This window comes from Lineus longissimus, chromosome 14, assembly GCF_910592395.1.
Source record: "Lineus longissimus chromosome 14, tnLinLong1.2, whole genome shotgun sequence".
Classification (NCBI taxonomy): Eukaryota; Metazoa; Nemertea; class Pilidiophora; order Heteronemertea; family Lineidae; genus Lineus; species Lineus longissimus.
Genome location: NC_088321.1, coordinates 16,163,246 through 16,184,501, shown reverse-complemented (window position 1 = coordinate 16,184,501; position 21,256 = coordinate 16,163,246). Strand labels below are relative to the sequence as shown.

The window sequence follows — 21,256 nt, the reverse complement described above, 5'->3', positions numbered from 1 at the left end:
CAAAATGAAAACATTGCCACGTGCGTTTCCTGGCTGTGATCCCGACCTTGAACCCGGGGTGGGCGGGGCTTATTTCGATCCCGCGGAAACGTTTGAAGATGTAACGACCATCCGGATTGGCTGAAAACCCTAAATTCGTGACGTCAGAGTCCACAGAATTGCACGGACGCTCCGACGAAAGGATTGTTACAAAGTTCTCCGTACAAATCCATCAAAATCTTCATCATCACAGTTATCTAGAAGGTAAGACTCCGAAATTTGCCATCTTTATTGCTTTAGGTATATATTCATGTGTGTATGTATTGATTCATATTGCTAAAGGCGTCCGAACGGGCTTATTTTATATCGTAATATTTGCTACTTATAGCTGTCTGCTAACTCGAACTCTCTCGTGACGTTGCCCGGAAAATACGCCGATTTCTCTCCTAAACACCAAAATTCTCCAATCAATCTTATGTTCTCAGTATTCTATGTATAATTCTCTTCCCTATTCTAATTATTTGAAGAAAACTTGTGCGTTCAATTTGCTGCATTTGGTTACCAAATGTCAAGACTCTGTTTGAAAAAGTAAAATGACGGGGAGAGAAGGTTCTGAAGATAATGGACTCGTCCACTTTTCAGCGCGTCAGACTTTCTGAGATTTTGACTCGATTTCTTCCACTTTTCACGGAAACATTTTGACTAAAGTATGTGATTTTAATCTGTATGTCCTGCTCTACAATGTGGGATTATTTTCATCAAAAAATATTCGTAGGATTTTCTCAAGTAGCCGAGAGTTTGATGGGTGTTTGGATTTTTGGCTGCCATTCAAATTTCGCAAACACGCAAAATGCACGTTGTTCCAACCCCTCCGATTTACTTGCAATTGTTTGCTTCTTTTCTATATTTTGACCGTGTACCCTGTAGAAAGATAAAAAGAGCGCTGAGTCCTGAAATATCTAAGAATTTAACTCTACCGATTACGAGATATTGACAAATTTATTGTAGCCCTGTCTGGTGAAATAGTTGTGTATATCGGACGAGTCCATTCTGTCCCCACCCCCTATCACGACCCTTTCCCGGGAAATGGAAAACCCGAATTATTCCCAAAAATCTTCTTTGGAAGTGCCTAAATCCTTGTCAAAATGTTCTATGATATGCAAAGATTCATATGGTGATCTAAAGTTGTATAACAACTGCTGTAATTCGACTGAAAATGTGGTGTTTATTCAAAAACGGATTCTCATCTTGGACGAGTCCATTTTGTTGAGGCCATGTTGGCTCATGCAGATGAGCAGTACTGTAAAAAGTTCAAGTGATCTGTTGTACAGGAGTTGACATCTGTTGTGACAGTAAATGCAGGGGTCGATGTTTTTGGTTCCCTGTGTAGAGAAAGGTGATAAAGGGGAAACCAAGATGTGATGGTGATGCATCCGATCCGCTCTATCTCAAAGACAAAATACTGCATTCACACTGACAGTCATTGTATGGCATCAGACATGGAGGTACGATTGACATGTTGACTGATTCTCTACCTCGAAAACCAGACATGACCGAGGTTGAGTCATCTCATCATAATTTTAAAGGCAGGTGAAGTGGACAGCATCTCTTCAGTTTGTCAAACAAACCTTTATTGCAACAACTAACAAAATTTCCTCACCAAGTCGTCCAAAGACATTAAAAAAGCGGAAGATTGTTTTTCCCCCAGTTTTATTGTTGACAGTGACAGTGACAATGGCCTGAGAAAGGATGAGTGTTAAATAGCTGAAACTGCCTACTCACCATTTGATTCAAAGCCTTGCTGAAGGTGATACCAAGTTTGGTGACGATTGTCTGTCTGAGCCAATGCTCAGTTGATTTTTAATCAGGTGGTCATGCTGACCCACTTTCTCAATGAGAACAACCTCAATTCAGCATCTCGGGAGTAGGACATGGTCTCCGCTGCAACCTGTCGCCATGGCAACACAATAACTGGCAGGCATCCAAGCCAGCTCGAGTAGAATTGACAGACATCGATTGTTTGCTTGTAACTAGTGCTCTGAGGGACTAGGTATTATCTGGCAAGATGTGCAGGAAAGTCGGTTGGGAATGGAATTCAATTTTCTGTCAGCGCTCCGATCTTGACAAAAAAACAGCTTTCAAAGTATTGTTTTCAGTCTTGAATCAATGTTGTCACTGTCAGTGTCATGGCGTACTCTCATTTCAGTATTTTTCTTGGTGAGCTATTTCTGAAAATGTCTTGGGTCCTTTATGACATGTCTCCTATTTTGTTTCTCATCTAGTGAACAGATGATAGGCTTGTAGTGTTTATCATAATCAATGCATTTATGCTTTTCTTACCTTTCTCGTTGTAGTTGCCTTGCTCCTGATTCATCAGCTGGGACGCCATGCAGAAGCGCCCCAATGATCAGGAGAGCACCGAGCCTGAGCGGCCCGTCAGTAGCGTCAATCCAGCGTCACTTGCACGCGTGATACCGCCCCCTGGTAGACTCCCTGAAGCGATGCATTCTGGACTGCAGCAGTTTCCTGTACAAGGCTTTCAGTAAGATGTCTTCTTGCTGAATTTGCGACAAATAATGCTTGACTCATTCTACTTCCTACTCCATGCTAATGGAGACAAAGGCACAACCAGTTGGTCGTTTCTTGCTCGGAGACAATGTCACAATCTGTCGTCTACAGGACAACATTGCTGACATATTTCGTAATTTCAGGGTCAGCCAACCGAGCCATCATATGGCCCAACCAATCCACCAACCGGCCGCACCCCAGCCACAGGTACCAGTCCCAGCTCCTGTACCCACTCCTGTCGCCGTGGCTGCCGCAGCACCCGTACAGACACCAAATGCACCAGTGCACCAGCCGGTGCAGAGCCAAGTGCACCAACAACAGACTGTTCACCAGGCGCAAGCCCATGCACAGGTACATAGTTACTACAATAGGCAACAAGAACATCACAATTGGCTAGTCGACGAGACTTCTGCTGGGGCTCCGAAGGTATTTTAAAGACAGATTTTCTCAAAGTTTGGTGGAGGAGTCCTAAGGGTGGTCACTTAGTGCATGATCCAATACTCCTCTTGTTCAGCAGTGTCACCGTCTTTAGCCCTGATGTGACAACCTTCAAAACAATCAACTACTCGCCCCTGAGTCAGTATTGCTAGTCAAGTATGAGAAGGCTCAGACAGCATTCTTGAAAATGTGTTATCAAAAATCTTCATCACCCTTGCTTCACCTTAAAAACCTGGTTTAGTGGTTAGTCAGAGTTTGAATCTTTGCATCAGCATGTTTACTCTCCAGTCCATCAAGGGCTAGGCTAAATTCCAGCTTGTCTTCTTACAGGCTCATTCAGCCCAGGTCCAAGGACAACAGCAACAACAGTTTCAACGTCTGAAGGTGGAGGATGCGTTGTCTTACTTAGACCAGGTGAAGCTACAGTTTGGCAATCAGCCGCAGGTCTATAATGACTTCTTGGATATCATGAAGGAGTTCAAGTCGCAGTCGTAAGTATAGATTGCTTGATCTCTGTGGGATTGAAGGATGTGCTATTGAGGGAGCAAGTACTCTTGGCTTGTGTTGCCTGATAACAATCATTTATATAAAAGCTGTTTGCACATTTGACAGCCAATACTGACACATCTCTTTTCCGTTGTCCAGAATTGATACTCCTGGTGTCATCAACCGAGTGTCCAACCTCTTCAAAGGCCACCCAGACCTCATCGTCGGCTTCAACACCTTCCTGCCACCTGGGTACAAGATTGAAGTGAATGCAGCCAATGAGACTATCAGTGTGCACCAACCTGGTCAGCAGGTGATGTCGATATCCCATGCTACGGGGTCTATCCTGCCGTCGGCCCAACCAGTCGCAACGATTCCACAACCTCAACAGCCACCACAACACTCCTCGGTAAGAATTCAATACTATTCCCAAATTAGTCCTGTTTATAAAAAATGGTAGAGAACTGTTGGTGAAAGTGACACCTTCGTCATTGAAATGAAAAGCTGTATCCAATTTGTGTTTTAGCCTGGTCACGTCGGAGCAACTGTCCCAAGTCATGTGACATCATCGACACATCACACCTACCATCATCAACGGCCCCCGGTGCCTGATATCCCGTCGCCACAGCGGGACCAAAATCAACAACAGGCCACCCAACCTGTTGAGTTCAATCATGCCATTAACTATGTCAACAAAATAAAGGTAAGGTGACACTGAATTAGACAGAATACTGGTGTGTGCAGTTTTGTGGCTGCCATTAACTCAGAGAAGTGTTAAAGGAGGTGGTACCACTGAGAGTGAGAAGCGTTTCAACCTATTAAGTCATGCCATCAAAATAGTTAGTCACCGCTTGGGAAAGTCTGTCAGATGTTACCTAGAGTTCACTTCTTGAGCCCTACTGTTTTTGGTTAAAGACTATCTTGCACATCAGGGAGCCTCTAGATGGTTTGTTTTTATGAATAAGTTCAACCCCGTTTGTTGCAGAATCGGTTCCAAGGCCAGCCTGAGATCTACAAAGCATTTCTTGAAATACTCCACACGTATCAGAAGGAACAGAGAAGTCTCAAGGATGTAAGTGTGCTAAGTGGAGACGATGGCCAAAACTGACAAATATTGAATGTCCGCTTGTACTAACAAGGCAATCTCTCAATCATGGTGTTGACGTTTGTCCAGCTTGCTTCTCTGGGTGGAAGCCAAGTTTGGTTGAAATAACACGACCTCCTCAAATGTACATGAAAACTAAATATACATTGCAATCTTCCTGGTTTTGATTCTTGCTCTTCTTGTTTTAATAACCTTCTCTGTCTATACTAGGCGTGCTCTCTTATGCAGGGAACTGTCAATACAGGTTATAAGCCTCTCACCGAGGCGGAGGTCTATTCCCAAGTGGCCAAACTCTTTCAAAATCAAGAAGATCTTCTTTCGGAATTTGGACAATTCCTGCCTGATGCGAATGGTTCATCAGTTGTGAGCATCGTAAGTGTTAATATGCCTCATGTTGCAATACAAAACGATTCTATCGGTGTCACAACCTCACCTTCAACTCTCCAGGCAAGGAAGCAATCCTGTTGTGCTGTTCGTGTGAGACAGTCTGCAGAAGTCATCCTCTGTTTCCCATATAAGGAAGTTGACTACACCATCAACCAAATAGTTCCTAATATTCAGTCAATTATGTCAACGTTCTCTTTGCAGGATGCTTTCAACTTCCAAAGTCTCCCAGCATTCGCTGCAGCAAGCCTCAAGGACTCCACGTTTGGTGTTAAAAACGACCATTCCTCGACCGTGAAGAAGTTAGGCTTCGGCACCAAGACGCAGATAAAGAACAGCAGTCACATGCGACGGCCGTCATCTGGGAGCAGTGGCCTCGCTCCGCCGGCAAAGAAACCAAAGACAGGGCCTCTCAAGGATGTTTCGTTGACAGAGGCCGGGAAGTATGGAAGTTTGAAGGAGTTTGCTTTCTTTGACAAGGTTCGTTTCTCTCATCTCTCATTGCTACCAAAGCCTGGAAGAGCAAGGTGTCGTGAAGTTTTCTTTTTGTGATAATGCTCTGTTGCAGCCTTCTTCAAACAGAAGAAACCGAACTTGAGGATACAGAAGATCTGAAGTGTTGGTGTAGAGCTGCTTACCACACTGGAGGACGTTTTACCCATTGTCGGGCCTGTTGAAACTGTGTTACTATTAGGTTTGCTTTACACTTCGACTTGGGGAGAAATGTTTGTCATGACTTGTTGTACATCTTCAAACCCAACATTTTCTTCCCTTTCAGGTGAGGAAAGCCCTAAAGAATCAAGAAGTCTATGAGAATTTCCTGCGCTGCCTCGTGTTGTTCAATCAGGAGGTTGTATCGAGAGCAGAGCTGGTCCAACTGGTGCAGCCATTCCTCAGGTTGGTATTCAAGTACTGTCCTCGGGGAAGGGTGAATGAGATGTGGTCAAGTCAGGCCCTCAGTTGCTCAGTTGGCATTGGAAACAAACACCAGTGTTGGCTCAACTCAGTGTTATCTCCTTCAGTAAAATTCATTTACAACAGTAGCGTTAGGACTTGTGCCAACGTCGCAACTACTGCTACTGATTCAAAAGGTTCTTGAGAGAACATTGTTTGTGGTGTATTTTGATGAATCATTTTCTTACTAGAAACCTTGTGTTTTCAGCAAATACCCCGACTTGTTCAAATGGTTCAAAGACTTCCTTGGCTACAAAGAGATGAGTGGCATGATTGAGGCCCTGCCCCAGGGTGCGACAGGCAAGGAACGCATCAGTGGAGACCTGGCTATGGAGATTGACTATGCAAGCTGTAAACGTTACGGAGCCAGTTATCGGGCGCTACCCAAGACTTACATGCAACCCAAGTGTTCGGGGCGGACGCCTTTGTGCAAGGAGGTAACTTGGTTTATGATTTACTACGGTGTTATGCTTTGCTGATATCAGACGAGATATGACTCGTCTATTGAAAAAGTGGTCAAGTTGTTTTGTGGTGAATCATCTTCATGATGGACGTGCTGATGACATATGGAAAGAGACCTCTGCCAACTCATAAAATGACATCATACTGGTCATGAAGTCTAATAGTCAAGTTGTATAGCAAAATATTATTGTTCATTGTCTATAAACCTGCCAGTTTGTATATCAGTTTGTAAAAATGTGCACTTTGAGCTGCCGCCAGCTAAGACAAGGATGACAATAGAAACAGTATGTAGTTCAATACATTGCCGTGTTACTTTGCAGACGTTGAACGACACATGGGTATCCTTCCCTTCCTGGTCAGAAGATTCAACATTTGTCACGTCGAGGAAGACACAGTTTGAGGAACACATTTACAGGTGTGAGGACGAACGGTTTGAGGTGAGTTGTCTTGTGATTTAGACATTTCCTGGGTCAGTCTTGCAGTCAGCTTGCCTGTATATCTTCGAGTTCTATCCTCTGTGTCTTAGGAATACTGCCTTTCGCTAACTCCCAGTTGCATCATCTCTGCTTCTGGAAGAATTAATCAAAAAGGCATACATCAAAATCTCAGGTTTTGCATGGCATTGTCTCTTGTGGCAATCCCATAGCCCGGCCTCTTGAAACATTGTCTCTTGTGGCAATCCCATAGCCCGGCCTCTTGAAACATTGTCTCTTGTGGCAATCCCATAGCCCGGCCTCTTGAAACATTGTCTCTTGTGGCAATCCCATAGCCCGGCCTCTTGAAACATTGTCTCTTGTGGCAATCCCATAGCCCGGCCTCTTGAAACATTGTCTCTTGTGGCAATCCCATAGCCCGGCCTCTTGAAACATTGTCTCTTGTGGCAATCCCATAGCCCGGCCTCTTGAAACATTGTCTCTTGTGGCAATCCCATAGCCCGGCCTCTTGAAACATTGTCTCTTGTGGCAATCCCATAGCCCGGCCTCTTGAAACATTGTCTCTTGTGGCAATCCCATAGCCCGGCCTCTTGAAACATTGTCTCTTGTGGCAATCCCATAGCCCGGCCTCTTGAAACAAAATAAGTAAGTCAGTTATAGATTCAGTGTAAATACAATACCATGCTTTGACATTTTCGTGTTAACCTTTGTCTTAATTGTTGGCAACTAACCCCTAACATTCGTCTAGCCTCCGTAAAGTGTCAATGTGTCCTATAAGTGGCTGTTGGACTTTGGGTTCTTCAAGGCTTATATAAATTGGTATCTGCCATCTGGCCTGTTGGGTGTTTGAGTCTGTTGCGACCTCTCCTTCAATAGTTGTAACATCTTCAATTGAAGGAGGCCAAAAGGCACTTAGTGGTACGCAGGGGAGGAAGATATCCAACAGTTACCCAATTGTGTTCCCTTTTGCAAGTTTGATGGAAAGTATCCGACAACAGCCGTGTTGCTGATGGCGGGCCTACTACCAGGCTACCTCGCACATGTCCTCAATGGGAACAGAATGTTGGGCAGATGCCACACACACTTTTTCAAATGTTTCAGTTTCTTGTTGTTACATAACATAACGAGTTCCAGGATAGAGAAACCTATGTTCTTTAGATAACAGAAAATGCCCCGTTGCCCGCAGGGTTTCATATAACTATAGCCTCGGTCCTATCCAGTAGGCACCACCTTGCCCGAAGTGTACCCCACCTAGTGACCCTTCACTAAAAGGAGAGACTTCTGGCCAGTCTTTGGGTGGTGTTAATCATATCATTACCGGCGTCGTAACCCTATTGGATTTTTGCCGGAGGTATGGAGTCCACTATAGGCTACTGTCCACCTATGTAGGATCTTTTACTTGCCCTGGCATAGACACTCAGGTACAAGGGACCACGGCTTTTAGTCTCATCCGACAGACCCTCGAGTATTTCATACGTTAATGTACGTATTGTGAAGAGCCAGGAATTTTAGTTCCTTGAAAGCCACGCCGGTTCATCCAGAAATACAATCCTGGGTTCTCCCCGGGATCGAACCCGGGTCCTATTGCGTGGTAGCCAGCAGTGTTAACCACTAGGCTATGAGGCTCTACCGTTGTGTTTTGAATATCAGACACACTCCGTTGGTTTGCCTCGCTAAATGTCTGTTATGTTTGTGTGGGTTTTGATTTGAGTGACAATCTTTAAGTTATATCATCGTATTTTGCAAATGACTGTAGCCTTTATAACTGTCCAATATGCCCGAGTCATGGCTATTGGACTTATATACCAAGGCTTACATAAACTGGTTCTTGCTCCTGTGGGTGCTGCTGCTGATATATCACGCTTGTCGACTGGTCGTCCTTCACCGGACTGGTCTGGTACGGGAGCGGGGGTTGTCTTCATCAGTTACCCCATTACCTTCCTATCCTCGTAACGTGGTGGGGTCCATTAGGCCTGTAAGTCCATAGAGTGATACCATAGGGAGGTGGTGTTGAGCAATACCAGACAGTCCTTTACTTGTTGGCTTTGTGTTGCTTTTACTGTTTGAAGGATTGGCCGTATTACATTGAGCCCTGTGCCCTGTGTGGTTCAGACCACCACCCAGTGCCCTGTGCCCTGTGTGGTTTCATAAGCCTTGGACAATAGGGTTCGCACTGCTGTCCTCTGAGCTGGGGCTGGGTTTGCTAGCAATTGAAATATCTCCAAATGACCTGACAGCATCACCTTGCCCGAAGTGTACCCCACCTAGTGACCCTTCACTAAAAGGAGAGACTTCTGGCCAGTCTTTGGGCGGTGCTGTGTTATGAATATCAGACACACTCAGTTGGTTTGCCTCGCTATATGTCTGTTATGTTTGTGTGGGTTTTGATTTGAGTTACCATCTTTAAGTTATATCATCGTATTTTCAAATGACTGTAGCCTTTATAACTGTCCGATATGCCTGAGTCATGGCTATTGGACTAATATACCAAGGCTTACATAAACTGGTTCTTGCTCCTGTGGGTACTGCTGCTGATATATCACGCTTGTCGACTGGTCGTCCTTCACCAGACTGGTCTAGTACGGGAGCGGGGGTTGTTTTCATCAGTTACCCCATTGCCTTCCTATCCTTGTATGTGGTGGGGTTCCATAATGGCTTGTAAGTCTTTAGAGGGATACCGTAGGGAGGGGGTGTTGAGCAATACCAGACAGTCCTTTACTTGTTGGCTCTGCGTTGCTTTTACTGTTTGAAGTATTGGCCGTATTACATTGAGCTCATCGATTAGGCTGCCTATTCATAGACTGTTCACTTGTGCCATTCTTCCTTGATCCATGTTCGCTTGTGACCTTCACCACAGACAAAAACTGAACAATTGCTTAGCATATTGGGCGTCCTCATTTGTTGTACGAGGGAATGTGCCTTTGAGACGTTGGAAACAGTGCCACAAGTTCACAAGGGAACAGCCTATGGATAGGCCACCTTTGTTATTAAAATAGTTCCCAAGTTGCACCCTCAATCACAGTCCACCTGTTATATCTTCAAGCTTGATGTCGTCATAGAAACCAACCTTTAAGAAATGAATTCTGTCAACCCCTTTATTTGTTCCCTGTAGATTGTAGTGACAAAGTTTGAAGTTTTGTGGTGAATTATCATGGAATTGAATTACATACAATATAGCCTTGCACCTGAAAAGCCATTTGTCTTAGCAATGACATCTGGACGAAAAGCAGGGCTGACATAAACTTGATATTTTAACCGGGGAGTTTGGAGTGATGACTTGCTTGTCAGACAACCACCCAGTGCCCTGTGCCCTGTGTGGTTCAGACCACCACCCAGTGCCCTGTGCCCTGTGTGGTTTCATAAGCCTCGGACAATAGGGTTCGCACTGCTGTCCTCTGAGCTGGGGCTGGGTTTGCTAGCAATTGAAATATCTCCAAATGACCTGACAGCATCACCTTGCCCGAAGTGTACCCCACCTAGTGACCCTTCACTAAAAGGAGAGACTTCTGGCCAGTCTTTGGGTGGTGTTGTGTTTTGAATATCAGACACATTGGTTTGCCTCGCTAAATGTCTGTTATGTTTGTGTGGGTTTTGATTTGAGTGACAATCTTTAAGTTATATCATCGTATTTTGCAAATGACTGTAGCCTTTATAACTGTCCAATATGCCTGAGTCATGGCTATTGGACTAATATACCAAGGCTTACATAAACTGGTTCTTGCTCCTGTGGGTACTGCTGCTGATATATCACGCTTGTCGACTGGTCGTCCTTCACCGGACTGGTCTGGTACGGGAGCGGGGGTTGTCTTCATTAGTTACCCCATTGCCTTCCTATCCTTGTATGTGGTGGGGTTCCATAATGGCTTGTAAGTCTTTAGAGGGATACCGTAGGGAGGCGGTGTTGAGCAATACCAGACAGTCCTTTACTTGTTGGCTCTGCGTTGCTTTTACTGTTTGAAGGATTGGCCGTATTACATTGAACTCATCGATTAGGCTGCCTATTCATAGACTGTTCACTTGTGCCATTCTTCCTTGATCCATGTTCGCTTGTGACCTTCACCACAGACAAAAACTGAACGTTTGCTTAGCCATGTTAGCTGGCCAGTCTTTGGGCGGTGCTGTGTTATGAATATCAGACACACTCAGTTGGTTTGCCTCGCTAAATGTCTGTTATATTTTTGTGGGTTTTGATTTGAGTGACCATCTTTAAAGGGAACTGGAACCGCCGAGCGATTTATTCAACTTTTCGACTTTCACCGCCCGAGAAAGTCAAACTTCCAAATTCCTATTCGAGTTCAGATTTGTAGCTCCGCCCCCAGTGCCCGAGCATGCGCAGTTCAATTTGTTATTATTGAGAATCATGTGAGAATCACGTGAGTCATGCGATCTTTCATTCATGAGTTTTCGTAGTAAATTCCATAGTAGTGACGTCACTCAATGATTAACAGCTAGGCGCCATGTTTCATTCATGCCTCGTTCTGATCACCCGATACGCGGGAAATGAAAACGAGGTCATATGAACTGGCTTGGCGGTTTCAGTTCCCTTTAAGTTATATCATCGTATTTTGCAAATGACTGTAGCCTTTATAACTGTCCGATATGCCTAAGTCATGGCTATCGGGCTAATATACCAAGGCTTACATAAACTGGTTCTTGCTCCTGTGGGTGCTGCTGCTGATATATCACGCTTGTCGACTGGTCGTCCTTCACCGGACTGGTCTGGTACGGGAGCGGGGGTTGTCTTCATCAGTTACCCCATTGCCTTCCTATCCTTGTATGTGGTGGGGTTCCATAATGGCTTGTAAGTCTTTAGAGGGATACCGTAGGGAGGCGGTGTTGAGCAATACCAGACAGTCCTTTACTTGTTGGCTTTGCGTTGCTTTTACTGTTTGAAGGATTGGCCGTATTACATTGAGCTCATCGATTAGGCTGCCTATTCATAGACTGTTCACTTGTGCCATTCTTCCTTGATCCATGTTCGCTTGTGACCTTGTAATTCACCACAGACAAAAACTGAACGTTTGCTGAACATATTGGGCATCCTCTTTTGTTGTACGAGGGAATGTGCCTTTGAGACGTTGGAAACATGGCCACACAAGGGAACAGCCTATGGATAGGCCACCTTTGTTTAATAGTTCCCAAGTTGCATCCTCAATCACAGTCCACCTGTTATATCTTCCAGCTTGATGTCGTCATAGAAACCAACCTGTCAGCAATCCGTGTTTTAGAGGGCGTACAGAAAAAGATGCATCGCATGTCCAGTGAGGAAGCTGCCAAGTTTAAACTCGATAACTGCCTTGGTGGCACATCAGATGTGTTACATCGGAAGGCAATCCAGCGGATATACGGCGACAAGGCTCCGGATATCATCGACGGTTTGAAGAAGAACCCGGTTGTAGCTGTTCCTCTTGTTCTCAGACGGTACGGTCCCCTACACTCTAGCAGATCAGTCTAACGATAGGGGAGATGTGACTGCCTGGGTGGGATGGGTGTTGTATGGAAAGCTATTCAGCAGACATACGTGGATAAAACACAGGATATGATTGATGAGTTGAAAAGGAATCTTGTGGGGACAAGTTATCGGTTCTTTTGTGAAGTAGGTGCCCTGTGGACAGGTAGAAATACTAAGACTTTAAAACAAGTTGCAGAGCTCCTAACTCACTGCACCAGGCTGCCAGACATTGCCTTTCTTGCAGCTGTGTAGAAAACCCCAAATTCGACCACCGAGTATTCTATATTCAAAACAGCCATGATGAAGTCTTTTCCATTTTCATTTGCAGATTAAAAGCAAAAGAAGAAGAATGGCGGGAAGCACAGCGTGGCTTCAACAAGATCTGGCGGGAACAGAATGAAAAATACTATCTCAAGTCACTTGATCACCAGGGCATCAACTTCAAACAGAACGATGTCAAGTCCATACGCTCGAAGGCTCTTCTCAATGAGATCGAGACTATATTTGATGAGGTATGTTCATTTCTCGGTTGCCCATCCACGGATTATGAGACACTCTTTACTTCAAACTCCTATCTCTAATGTCAGGCACCTGGTAGACAGCAGCTTGTATGCTATAACGAGCTAGCAGCTCATCGACTTGCCAAGTCAGAAAGGGTCACCGCCTAGGCTTGGAACTTGTCTGTCGTGAGTAACCTGGGTCTATCACACTTATGTGAGCAACATTGACATTGACAATCTCTTCCAGCGCCAGGATGCTAACGGTGAGGGTACTAGTGATGTTCATATCTCCTACACATACAAGAACAAGTCGATTCTCGACGACGCAGCAGCCCTTGTCATCCATCACATGAAACGTCAGACAAGTAAGTAACAACGATGAATACTTGCTCGACGGATATAGTAATAATCAGTCTTGTCTTGAAATTTCGTTGGAGTGGCCAGAATGTTTCAACTTCAAGACAATTGGTTGGTCAACATGAGCAAGTAAGGGTGTAATTGTGGAGAGAGAAAGGTTCTCGAGTTGTCCCTGCTGAAAGAAGACAATTGGTTGGTCAACATGAGCAAGTGAGGGTGTAACTGTGGAGAGAGAAAGGTTCTCGAGTTGTCCCTGCTGAAAGAAGATAATTGGTTGGTCAACATGAGCAAGTGAGGGTGTAACTGTGGAGAGAAGAGTTCTCGAGTTGTCCCTGCTGAAAGAAGACAATTGGTTGGTCAACATGGCAAGTGAGGGTGTAACTGTGGAGAGAAAAGTTCTCGCCTTGTCCCTGCTGAAAGAAGATTTCATAAAAGAAACGTCTATCAATAACAGGTGATCTTGATTGTGAACATGCTGTCCAATGGTAGAAACCCGACTCTGACAATAATCCACTTCATTTCAGGTATCCACAAAGACGACAAGCAAAAGATCAAACAACTACTGAAGCATTTCATTCCGGACTTCTTCTTCACGCCGCGGGGAGATCTTAGTGATGACGAGATGGACATTAATGATGGTAAATAGCATCTGTGTGGGATACTGATCCATTGCCAGGTTAACTTCCCAGTCAAGACTGGTACCTGTTTGTACTCCTGGGTCAGGGAAGCTATGTAGGGTTAGGTGTCTTGCTCAAGGCAAGCTATGTAGGGTTTGGTGACTTGCTCAAGGCAACTGAGATGAAACATCGGTGCTACTTCACCTAGTCAAACCCACAACCTGATTATGAGCTTGCTGCTGTTACCAATGATACAAATGATCTCCATTATTGACAAAAAGGCAGGTATAATTGAAAGAGACGTACATGTACCATATTTCATATCTGCTGTTGCCTATTCCAGATGATGAAGAGACTCCTATGAACACAAGCACGAGTCCAACGAAATCAAAGGAGCCAGTCATTGTGACGACACCGGTGAAGATAGAGCCAGTGGCAGAGGAACAGAAGAAGACTGATGACGTGAAATCACCCGTCATCAACGGCCATGCCAATAGTGACGCAGAGAAAGAGTTCGATGAAAACGTAAGATTGATATCCTGCATATTCAGTTGTTGCACTTTCCTCCACGTCAGAATTGGAAGAGAAAGTGTTGATGGCGTTCCTCACTCGGTCCAAGACATGGCCACTGTGATTTTAGTCCATCATAGATTGAAGTGAGTTCTTCACCCAGTAAGTTCCCTGTCAGGTGATAGGGTGTGACTTACCTGGTTTTGCGGATTCAAACATCACCAGTTTGGGCATTACTGTATTCTAAAATATCGTAGTTTGAATAAGGAAGTTTGATGGCGTTCCTCACATGGTCCAAGACATGGCCACTGTGATTTTAGTCCATCATAGATTGAAGTGAGTTCTTCACCCAGTAAGTTCCCTGTCAGGTGATAGGGCGTGACTTAGCTGGTTTTGCGGATTCAAACATTCTATCAAGTTGCATGCCAATCTTACTCATTTCAAATCACATGTAGTTGAGATCCGATGTTCTTGAATCTTGAATCTTTTCTGTTCATATTGTGATCATTACTATTTGAACAGAGACTGCTTTATAAACCTGCATTCTTCATTCTTCCAGGACGACAGATACTCACTTTTCTTCGTCAACAACAACTGGTACCTGTTCTTCCGGTTGCACCAGATCCTGTGCGCCCGTCTACAAAAGATTTACATTCACGCATCAAAGATTGCCGAGGAAGAGATAGCATGCAAGAAGGAGAGGCGCGAGGCGACGGCTATTGCCTTGCGATTAAAACAGCCAAGTAAGTACTCTTAGCACAGAAGGGATGCATTGGTTGTCAGTTAAAAAGCCGGAAGTTGCTTGTTGGAGGTCTGACCAGTTCCTCATTCATTAGAGAGACAGTTGATGCAACTTACTGGACTTAACGAGATAATTTTTAATCAAATCTGAGCTGCACATGGACTCCCATCCATTCTGTTTCATATTCTTGTGCACAGATTGCCAGGAACTTTTCAAATAAACCTCCCACCATTGATTTTCCAGCTGAAGTCGAGCCGGAGGACTACTACCCATTCTTCCTCGAGATGGTTAAGAATCTCTTGGACGGCAACATGGAATCTAACGGTTATGAGGACCAGCTGCGAGAGATGTTTGGTATCCATGCCTACATTGCCTTTACCCTCGATAAGGTCGTCCAGAACATGGTCAGACAGCTCCAACACATAGCATGTGACGACTGTTGTATACAGTCGACGGAACTATTCCAGCAACAGAAGGTCCTGGACGCGACCGGTGGGCGCCTGGCCACGCAACATCAACGAGCTGCTGTCGAGAATGCATATCAACGGAAGGCAGAGCAGTTGTTGTCCGATGAGAACTGTTTCAAAGTGATGTTGGTAGGTGTCTTAGTCAGCTCTCGCAAACTCTGCTGTCTAGCTGATCTTGAATTAACTCTGCTCAGCCCTTAGAATGAGCCACGTTCATTAACATCTTTAAGGGATGAAGCGAAAAGGTCTCGCACGTTAGTTGTCCATGGCAGGTGAAAGGAAAACTTCTGGATTTGAAGTTCTGTGAACATTTGGTTAAAATGAGCAGTGTGCTGTTATTCAAAGTTTCTCGCTGGTATAGAAATCAATTAACATGAAAGACGAAAACTTGAGATAGCTATTTGTGGTTTCAGTATAAGAATGACTGCCGTCTGACCATCGAACTCTTGGACACCGACACGGAGAACTCAGAGGAACCAGTCGAGGTCGAACGATGGTCAGAATATGTGGAAAAATACATCGCCAATGACGAGACAATACCTGGTGAGCTGAAAGACCAGCTCTCTCGGAAACCTGTCTTCCTGCCAAGGTATGTACTCTCGCTATGTTGATGTGGTGTCTGGTCCAAGATTTCTTCCAGGTGGACTTATATGTGGGGCCTTGTAGTTCTTCTCCAAGCTTGGCCCGAGTTCTTCTCCAAAGTTGGCCCGTGTTCTTCTCCAAGCTTGGCCCGAGTTCTTCTCCAAGCTTGGCCTGAGTTCTTCTCCAGGCTTGGCCCGAGTTCTTCTCCAAAGTTGGCCCGAGTTCTTCTCCAAAGTTGGCCCGAGTTCTTCTCCAAAGTTGGCCCGTGTTCTTCTCCAAGCTTGGCCCGAGTTCTTCTCCAAGCTTGGCCCGTGTTCTTCTCCAAGCTTGGCCCGAGTTCTTCTCCAAAGTTGGCCCGAGTTCTTCTCCAAGCTTGGCCTGAGTTCTTCTCCAGGCTTGGCCCGTGTTCTTCTCCAAGCTTGGCCCGAGTTCTTCTCCAAAGTTGGCCCGAGTTCTTCTCCAAGCTTGGCCCGAGTTCTTCTCCAAAGTTGGCCCGTGTTCTTCTCCAAGCTTGGCCCGAGTTCTTCTCCAAAGTTGGCCTGTGTTCTTCTCCAAGCTTGGCCCGAGTTCTTCTCCAAAGTTGGCCCGAGTTCTTCTCCAAGCTTGGCCTGAGTTCTTCTCCAAGCTTGGCCCGTGTTCTTCTCCAAGCTTGGCCCGAGTTCTTCTCCAAAGTTGGCCCGAGTTCTTCTCCAAAGTTGGCCCGAGTTCTTCTCCAAGCTTGGCCTGAGTTCTTCTCCAGGCTTGGCCCGTGTTCTTCTCCAAGCTTGGCCCGAGTTCTTCTCCAAAGTTGGCCCGAGTTCTTCTCCAAGCTTGGCCCGTGTTCTTCTCCAAGCTTGGCCCGTGTTCTTCTCCAAAGTTGGCCCGTGTTCTTCTCCAAGCTTGGCCCGAGTTCTTCTCCAGGCTTGGCCTGAGTTCTTCTCCAAGCTTGGCCCGTGTTCTTCTCCAAGCTTGGCCCGTGTTCTTCTCCAAAGTTGGCCCGTGTTCTTCTCCAAGCTTGGCCCGAGTTCTTCTCCAAAGTTGGCCCGAGTTCTTCTCCAAGCTTGGCCCGAGTTCTTCTCCAAGCTTGGCCCGAGTTATTCTCCAAGCTTGGCCTGTGTTCTTCTCCAAGCTTGGCCTGAGTTCTTCTCCAAGCATGGCCCGTGTTCTTCTCCAAGCTTGGCCCGTGTTCTTCTCCAAGCTTGGCCCGAGTTCTTCTCCAAAGTTGGCCCTAATTCTTCTCCAAGCTTGGCCCGAGTTCTTCTCCAAGCTTGGCCCGAGTTCTTCTCCAAGCTTGGCCCGAGTTCTTCTCCAAGCTTGGCCCGAGTTCTTCTCCAAGCTTGGCCTGAGTTCTTCTCCAAGCTTGGCCCGTGTTCTTCTCCAAGCTTGGCCCGAGTTCTTCTCCAAAGTTGGCCCGAGTTCTTCTCCAAGCTTGGCCCGAGTTCTTCTCCAAGCTTGGCCCGTGTTCTTCTCCAAGCTTGGCCCGTGTTCTTCTCCAAGCTTGGCCCGAGTTCTTCTCCAAGCTTGGCCCGAGTTCTTCTCCAAGCTTGGCCTGAGTTCTTCTCCAAGCTTGGCCTGAGTTCTTCTCCAAGCTTGGCCCGTGTTCTTCTCCAAGCTTGGCCCGTGTTCTTCTCCAAGCTTGGCCTGAGTTCTTCTCCAAGCTTGGCCTGAGTTCTTCTCCAAAGTTGGCCCGAGTTCTTCTCCAAGCTTGGCCCGAGTTCTTCTCCAAGCTTGGCCTGAGTTCTTCTCCAAGCTTGGCCTGAGTTCTTCTCCAAGCTTGGCCCGTGTTCTTCTCCAAGCTTGGCCCGTGTTCTTCTCCAAGCTTGGCCCGTGTTCTTCTCCAAGCTTGGCCCGAGTTCTTCTCCAAGCTTGGCCCGTGTTCTTCTCCAAGCTTGGCCTGAGTTCTTCTCCAAGCTTGGCCCGTGTTCTTCTCCAAGCTTGGCCCGTGTTCTTCTCCAAGCTTGGCCTGAGTTCTTCTCCAAGCATGGCCTGAGTTCTTCTCCAAGCTTGGCCCGAGTTCTTCTCCAAAGTTGGCCCGTGTTCTTCTCCAAGCTTGGCCCGAGTTCTTCTCCAAGCATGGCCCGAGTTCTTCTCCAAAGTTGGCCCGTGTTCTTCTCCAAGCATGGCCCGTGCTGGTTTCTCTTCATCCGTCCCTCATGATTTCTCAATGTCTAATGATTATTTTCAAACCCTCCAGAAACATCCGCCAATGGCGACAACGGAACAAGCTTGACAAACAAATCAAAGAGGGCGCTCCGGTCGCTGGCCCCGTGACAGCAGACGGAGACGGACCTAAACCCACTGTCAAGGAAGAGCTGCAGGTCCTCGATGATACGGAATGCAAGTTCAACGTGAACTCATTCAAGATGGTCTACGTGGTGAACAGTGAGAGCTTCCTGTACAAGAGGAATGCATTGAACAAGGCACATGTGGTAGGTTTCATTTGACTTTCATTTGACTGCCTTAGAATAGTTATCATTGCACTGGTCGAAGGAAGCTGCTGCTTGCCACAACAAACCAGCAGCAAACAAAAGACTGCATTCTCCTTCCACACAACACATGTTCTCTTGTTTGTGCTGCCTATCTTCAGGTTTGTTGTGGCTGGCAGCGGCTTCTTCCGACCGGTATGATGATATCAAAAACATTCTTCTCTCTATTCATCTTTGACAGTAGAATATTTCAGTTCCTGTAACAGAGATGCTTTCACTGTAACTGAGGCTTTCATGTCTAATTAGGTCACAGACTTCCAAGATTAAAAAACTTAGTATGAAGTTGTTAAATGTGATTATTGTGTTTGTGTTTCAGTCTCACCCGCGCATCTCGATGAAACTCCACGATAAATTCAGCGCCTGGTGCCTCGCGTGGCGAGACATGAATGTTGAACCGGACAAGGAGAAGGAGTGCAGTGATTGGCTGGAGGCGAATAATGAGGACGAGGAACGTAAGCCAAGCATCACACGCCGAAAAGACGATAACGATTTGGAGAAATCGCCGTATTATCCGTATAACAAGTACGTCGTGGAATACTTTGCTCCAGTGCCACCTCAAGCTGAGCCTGCTGCCGGAACCCCAAACCCTACTCCGACTCCCATGGAAACGGACTCACAATCGTAGAATCTCAAACTTCTTTAGCTGTTCCCCCTTCTGTATTGTACTTGGTTTGTTCCATCTAGTGAGTATGTATACGTTGGATCAGTTCCTTTGAACAGATTGGGTTAGGTCACGGCAATGTTGCCTTTGAACTTATTGCTGTGACACCCCCTCCTGTGTGGTAAGTACAGCAGGGGTGACAGCATAAAGCAGACCCTCGGAATAACCATATCGTGGAGTTGCATTGTGCACCTGTTTTTCATCACAGACTTAAACTTTTGTTGACCAAAAGTCATCCACCTCTTCAGCCCAGGGCTGTTAGTGTTAACCTGTTTGTTTACACAGTGAATGATGAAATGTCTTATCACATATTCCTTTTCGGCACGAGGCTTGAAATTGAAACAATTCAAATGATTAGAAAATACTTCAGTTGAAATCGATATTTTGGTCAAAATTGTGCCGAAATATTTCAACAGCTTGTGTGTTGCTGGAATTTGCTAGTTGAATAACTGCATTTGATTTTGCATAAAAACGCCTGATTTGGTCTGGAAGGACTGCACGTTAATAAATTGTGCAGAACCCACGTCTCAGATATTTTATTTTTATATGAGAAATGATTACCATTGGTCATGTGACGAGAAATGCATTTATTATATACCTTTTCATCTGGACTGTTCTTATGCATTGACTGGAATGGTCCATTGAGGAAAATGGGGGGTGAAGATTAAAGGTTATCCATGAATTTGTTCTCATTTTGTTACTAGCTCTGTTGTGCTAGGTATATTTGGTCGTTTTGCATGGAGAGGGGGGGGAGCTGCATTAGGTTTGTACAGTTGACTTTCATTGTTTTGAACAGTTACTAAATAACGCCTTGAGAAAACTCCTTTTGTCCTTATAAGGAGAATCTACAGAGTATGCATTGCTGAAGATACTTCTTCCCTCGTCTAACCACAGGGTTGTACAGGTTTACAAATAGTATGGGACATTTTCAGATCCCTCCCCACCCCAATGCGTACAGACTTTATGAGAGCCCCCTATTGCCCGTTGTAAATATTATGATATTGTAATGTAGCAAATGTTTTGATTGTAAATTTTTCTGCCGTGACCTTTTTTGTGACGACGACCGTACTATTACAAACGCCATGCCTGAGATTCCTCGGAAATAATGTTGTATTAGCGATTGAACTGTAAGGCTGAGTTTCCACAAGTCGCGTACCACCATAGCGTGTTAGCAAAAGCATTTTTGAAGATGAATTTGAATGCCTACATAACCTGCACTTGAGAGATGGTGTTGTTTCGCGCCACATATCACTGTTGAAACATGATGATTCAATCACCGCGACATCTTTGTAAACTCTGCCTGATTCTATGAACCTGGAGTTTTCAGCGGCAGTTCATCAATGACGAGTCTGCCATCTTGTGGTGGTGGTAAGATGAAATACGAAAAACAGTTTAGATAAGATCCAACTAAAGTTTTAAGTTGCTTTACATGAACAACAAAAACAAGGAATTGAATGTCTATTTATAAAATTATGAACTTGTTAGCATTTTGAATAGTTGGTAAAAGCTGAAAGAGTTTTAATACTGAGTACTTCACAATGCGATGTACAGGCTAAGTTTCTATAAAACGTCACATGAAATGTCAACAAAATGCGTATTATTGAATATATACATATATAAATATACACGAATACAAATGAGGAAGATTTGTTTATTTGATTCTTTGTCTGATATGTGGCTATGGGACTGGCCCCCCATAATCATGCTGCTCCTATTACTTTGAGCAGAATCCCTGGAAGTTCTACAGGGTGTTCCAATTCGTTAGCTTGTCCAGTTTTTCGGTTCAGGTCCGGCAGTTACCATTGTTTACTCTAAGCATCTGTTGTCGCTGTGATATTTCTCCTGTTTTGATTGTGATCCGAGGCCAAACAAACCTTCATAGTGTCCCAGCACTAAGATGCTGTTGGCAATAGTCTAAGACCATGTCATCATGGTTCCCTCCAAAGCCTGGTATGTGTGCTGTCTGATGTCTGGACTATTCAGAACAGCATACCGGTGAAGACGTACCACTATTGTAGTTGTGTTGTACCGCAATCAGAAGAGCAGAATATCACATTTGAAAACAGTTTTGTTGTGAAAAATTGGACATGCTA

General features: G+C 45.2%; 1 protein-coding gene and 2 non-coding genes across 5 annotated transcripts; all 3 read left to right on the top strand.

Annotated features, from left to right (window-relative positions):
* The first annotated feature begins 161 nt into the window (after positions 1-161).
* On the top strand, positions 162-21,154 carry LOC135498767 (paired amphipathic helix protein Sin3a-like). 3 transcript variants are annotated; one of them, XM_064789184.1, is made up of 22 exons: positions 162-243; positions 2,334-2,521; positions 2,691-2,898; positions 3,316-3,476; positions 3,631-3,880; positions 3,998-4,174; positions 4,457-4,543; positions 4,787-4,948; positions 5,165-5,440; positions 5,739-5,857; positions 6,123-6,351; positions 6,697-6,813; positions 11,993-12,231; positions 12,591-12,774; positions 13,010-13,127; positions 13,644-13,757; positions 14,080-14,261; positions 14,806-14,989; positions 15,232-15,584; positions 15,869-16,044; positions 18,211-18,445; positions 18,819-21,154. In XM_064789184.1, exons 2-22 carry the CDS (start codon positions 2,367-2,369, stop codon positions 19,125-19,127), a joined length of 4,035 nt encoding a protein of 1,344 aa, XP_064645254.1. In that variant the 5' UTR covers positions 162-243; positions 2,334-2,366; the 3' UTR covers positions 19,128-21,154. The 3 variants fall into 3 exon arrangements, with proteins under 3 accessions (XP_064645254.1, XP_064645253.1, XP_064645252.1); XM_064789183.1 differs by having other exon boundaries at positions 2,691-2,973; positions 4,805-4,948; XM_064789182.1 differs by having other exon boundaries at positions 2,691-2,973.
* Positions 14,330-14,467, top strand: LOC135499263 (small nucleolar RNA SNORA79). The gene has a single exon (XR_010449280.1). It is a non-coding gene; the product is annotated as a small nucleolar RNA SNORA79 (small nucleolar RNA).
* On the top strand, positions 14,520-14,657 carry LOC135499262 (small nucleolar RNA SNORA79). Its single transcript, XR_010449279.1, has one exon. It is a non-coding gene; the product is annotated as a small nucleolar RNA SNORA79 (small nucleolar RNA).
* Positions 21,155-21,256: the final 102 nt, after the last annotated feature.